The sequence below is a fragment of the Diaphorina citri genome, unplaced genomic scaffold (genome assembly GCF_000475195.1).
Source record: "Diaphorina citri unplaced genomic scaffold, Diaci psyllid genome assembly version 1.1 scaffold6431, whole genome shotgun sequence".
NCBI lineage: Eukaryota > Metazoa > Arthropoda > Insecta > Hemiptera > Psyllidae > Diaphorina > Diaphorina citri.
Genome location: NW_007383807.1, coordinates 75 through 4,696, shown reverse-complemented (window position 1 = coordinate 4,696; position 4,622 = coordinate 75). Strand labels below are relative to the sequence as shown.

Sequence of the window (4,622 nt, the reverse complement as noted above, 5' to 3'; positions counted from 1 at the left end):
TTATTATTATTATATTGCATACCTAATCACTTTAAGGTAAGGTATGGGAAATAACGTTCAACATAATATGAATAATATCTAAATTTCTTCTCAATCGTTCAGGAATCAGGACTTTCCTGATGATGGACGTGGTTGACAAAATGACCGACACCTTATTAAATTATTATTATTACAAAAATATACTACTTTATTATTACAAAAATATACTACTTTCCTTATCCGAATGCTTAAAAAAAAAAAAAAAAAAAAAAAAAAAAAAAAAAAAAAAAAAAAAAAAAAAAACCACACGGCTAGAACTCGAGAGTTGAATATTAAATGATGGCGTACCTACATTCACTTATTGTGCACAATAATTATTATCTTACTGATAAGACGTGTTTGTTGATCGTGTTCGTAACTTTTGTTTTCTTAAATATTGATATATGAGTTACGAGCCTTTTTACTTTTCATCATGAGAAAGTTTTGGGATCGGTCAAAATATTAATAGGTACCTATGTATCGGAAAATGGGTGGAAATTATCCGTTGTAGGGCCCCGAGTTCAAAAAGGTGATAGGTATAAGTGTCACCTATTCCACTTTCTTTTTTGAACTTTAGTAGAATGTCCTGTCTATTTTTGTTGAGATGTACCCCCATTCATGGAATACATACAAAAATAATGTATTTCGTGCTAAATGGGGGCATTTTCTTGTCTATATCGGTAATATCAATTTCCATATTTCAATGATCTTTTTACACGGGTAATGTAGTGCAATAGTCCTAAACTAAGATGGGCGCGGCACACAAGGGATCAGGAAGAGACCACCCACATAATAATACAATGCCGCCACTGGTCACTGCTCGATTAAAGTAGCTTCTCAATCGTCCTCCCAAGTTTGAGTGCACCCCGAACTCCAAACACAGAAACAAAAAACTTTGAACCCGCCGGAAATCGAACCCGGAACTTCCGGCGTGCAAACCTAGTGTGATACCTACTCACTGGACCACGGAGGTTCTACTAAAGTAGCACATTTCTCTATGCCGAATTTCATTTCAATATCACTCGAGAATATTGATGTTATTTCAAGCAGAGATCTTAATTCACCCCGAACTCCAAACACAGAAACAAAAAACTTTGAACCCGCCGGAAATCGAACCCGGAACTTCCGGCGTGCAAACCTAGTGTGATACTCTCTGGACCACGGAGGTTCTGCTTAGTATTATTATTTCATTTTGATTAAAATGAGCAAATGAGGGATATTATATTGCTGAATAAAATAGAGGTGTAGGGCTTTGAACTGTGGTTCAGCCTTGCGCATCATAAAATGATGTGATTTCTCAGAACCTACATATAAGTACCTGCCAATACGGTACACAGACTAGCTAGTAGATAGTCCGTGCTTCGCTATGCAAAATATTGTCATACCTAATAATACAAGTAGCTACCTAACTCAAGCTGTGTTTATGTATAGAAGGTGTTGAGAAATTGAATCGTGTGAACAGGGCCTTTAGTACACAGCCATTGGAGTGAGTCGACTCGCGGCAAAATGCGGGAATTTTTGAATTTGGTTTTGGGAGAAGAAAAAAATGTGCTATACAAAACTTAGTAGAATAAGATCTAAAAGTTGTAAAAGTTTGCTGAAATGATTAAATAAAGACATTCTCGTCCAGTTTCTATGTTGTAAAAGTAACTCAAGTGTTTTCCATATTCCCTCTTGAAGATCCTGAAGACTTGATCGTTTTAATTGTTAATTGTGGGCAGAAATTCCCACATTTGGCGACCGTGTGACAGGACTGTAAGTAGAAGCAATTAAGATGTCTAGTAGTCAGGATTTAGCCAGAAACACTCTTAGAACCTCAGTTACCAAAACAAGTAAGAAGATCCAAGAGCTAGTGAAGGAAGATGTAGTGGATCAAGATGCTCTGGTGGCACAGTTTGAGCTTCTGAAAGTTAGGTATGAAGAGTTGAGTCTGAAAGATCAAGAGGCTATGGAAATTATGTACCAGAGTGAAAAAGAGGTCAAGGACATAGAATCTGAACAAGATAAGATAGATTCTTATGCAACTAAGTTCTTCAAATGTAAGTCCCTGGTTGATTCAGCACTACACAAGGTAGTATCTGAAACCAGGGCCGAGTCTGTTAGTAATGTTTCAGAAAGTACTCGGCAACACAAGTACAAGCTTCCTGTTCTCAAACTCAAGGAGTTTGATGGTACCCTCAGTGGTTGGTTGCCATTCTGGTCACAGTTCCAGAAGATCCATGAAGATGAAGAAATGCATGCAGTCGACAAGCTTGGCTACCTTTCAATGTCAATGACGCCTGGATCCCCGGCAAGAAGACTTGTCGACAGTTACCCTGCTACCGGTGAAATGTACAGTCAGGTAGTAGAGGCTTTGAAAGAGCGTTTTGGTAGAGATGATCTACTAACTGAGTTTTATATCAGAGAATTGTTGAAACTTGTTATCCAGAATGCTGGGAACAAGAAGTTACCCCTAGCTAGTTTGTATGACCATATACAATGTCATATTAGGAATCTCGAGACACTAGGTGTCACTTCCAAGAACTGTGCGGCAATTCTCATGCCTTTAGTATCTTCGTGTCTCCCTTCAGATCTGCTACAAATATGGGAACGAAGCTCTACAAGTCACAGTAATATTCCTCAAGATTGTTTAGATAACTTGTTACAGTTTCTGAGAAATGAAGTAGAAGGGTCCCAGAAGTTAGAATTGGTAGCAGATTTCCTAGATGTACCTAGTAGTAACAAATCAGTTCAAAGGAAGGAAAGATATAATGTACAGAAAGAATCTATTCCTACCGCTTCAGGATTAGTCAATTTGTCTAATGAACCACTTTGTATCTTTTGCTCAGGAAAACACAAGTCTCAGGATTGTTTAGTGAAACAATCAGTGGAAGAGCGACAGAAGTGTGTCCGGGAGAACCATGTATGCTTTTGTTGTTTGAAGCATGGTCATCGAGCTGCACAATGCAGAAACCGTCCCAAATGTACAAAGTGTGGAAGACGCCATTTCACCATAATGTGTGTCCAAGTGAAAGAAGAGTCCACCAAGGGAGCAAGTACATCAGAACAAGTCACTCTGTCATCCTCCACTGTAACCAGTAGTGTTCTTATGCAAACACTTGTGGTGAGGTTAAACGGCAACAATGGTAAGACCAAATTAGCTCGTTTGCTTATAGACACTGGGTCACAGCACTCGTACATTCTTAGTAAGAGTGCTAGAGAATTGGGTTACAGGCCTACACACACTGAGAAAATTCAGCATGCATTATTTGGTGGTGGTACCACAGATATAGTAGAATGTATAATAATAATAATAATAATAATAATAATAATAGTAATAATAATAATAATAATAATAATAATAATAATAATAATAATAATAATAATCCTTAGTCCTTAGTCAGATGAAGAAGAAGACACAACAAATGAAGAAGAAGACGACGCAACAAAAGTCCACTTTTCTAAACAACCATCAACCTACTACTTCCACAAATATTGTTCCGAAGATCTTTGGACACTTTTATGACGAGAGTTGAGGTTTAATCTTTTCTTTCCGTGCACATTTCTTTGATCCACTCGCTCTCTTGACTTCCAACATAAAACTATAACCTATAACTGATGATTAGACGTGACACAAGTGTGCTTCTACGCATGATATCGCGTGAAGTAAGGGCAGTGTGTTTCCACCTTTAACTTAACTTCATCTTAATATACATAAAATTAGAAAACCTTTTGTAAATTGATAAAAATCGTGGAAAAATATATGAGGTTGTCTGGAAATGAAGGCCTGGATGGAAGAAGGGCGTTAGTCGGAAAACTGTGTTTAGAGAAAAACGGGTTTAAAGTTTTTGACATTCTTTCCTGGAAAATGGTAAGGTGAACTTTGACGAAAGTGACTAACTTTTATTTTCAAAGGGTTTTGAACCGATTTTGACAAGAAAATTAGGATTTTTCCAAGGGAAAGTCTTACCTCTAGTTTTTTATAGGCTATGTAAAAATTCAGGGACTTTTTCAGGGTCGGCCCCAGGGGGGCCAACTTTAAAATCTTAAATGAGAAACCCCTGTTTGTGATAATCATATTATCAAATGTCTTAAAGAACGTAGTACTTTGGTAAAAGTTTGAGCTCGATTCAACAACCAGGGCCGGAGTTATGGCCTATTCAAATTTTCATTTTTCTATGTTTTCCTGCCAATAGGGGAAGCACCAAAAATGGTAAGTTCATATCAATTGGTGATTTGCGCTTCAAATAGGTCCCACTAATGGGTCATATTGAAATTCAGACCCAAAAATGAAATTTAGACTTCCGGCCCTGATGGCCTACGGGGGTGAAAATGTTTCGAAATTTAATTTTTAGTAATAAATTTCAATGTGAATCATTAGTGGGAACTTTGAATAGGCGATAACTCCGGCCCTGGTTGTCGGATCGATCTCAAACTTGTACCAAAGTACTACGTTCTTTAATGCCTTTAATATGGTGTATCAAAATTAGGGGGTTCTCATTTAAGATTTCAAAGTTGGCCCCCCTGGGGCCCACCCTGAAAAAGTCCCTGAACTTTTACATAGCCTATTAAAGAAATACCTATGTACCTACCTAATTTGTTTAATATTCAGTTTATTATTATTA

The 4,622-nt window shown here is 37.4% G+C and overlaps 1 protein-coding gene across 1 annotated transcript; it reads left to right on the top strand.

Moving 5' to 3' along the window:
• Positions 1 to 1,550: 1,550 nt before the first annotated feature.
• LOC103521977 lies at positions 1,551 to 3,299 on the top strand (the record flags this gene model as incomplete). Its single annotated transcript, XM_008487082.2, is given in 1 exon segment — positions 1,551 to 3,299. A coding segment is annotated over 1 exon segment (1,507 nt), but the record flags the coding sequence as incomplete, so codon positions are not given.
• Positions 3,300 to 4,622: the final 1,323 nt, after the last annotated feature.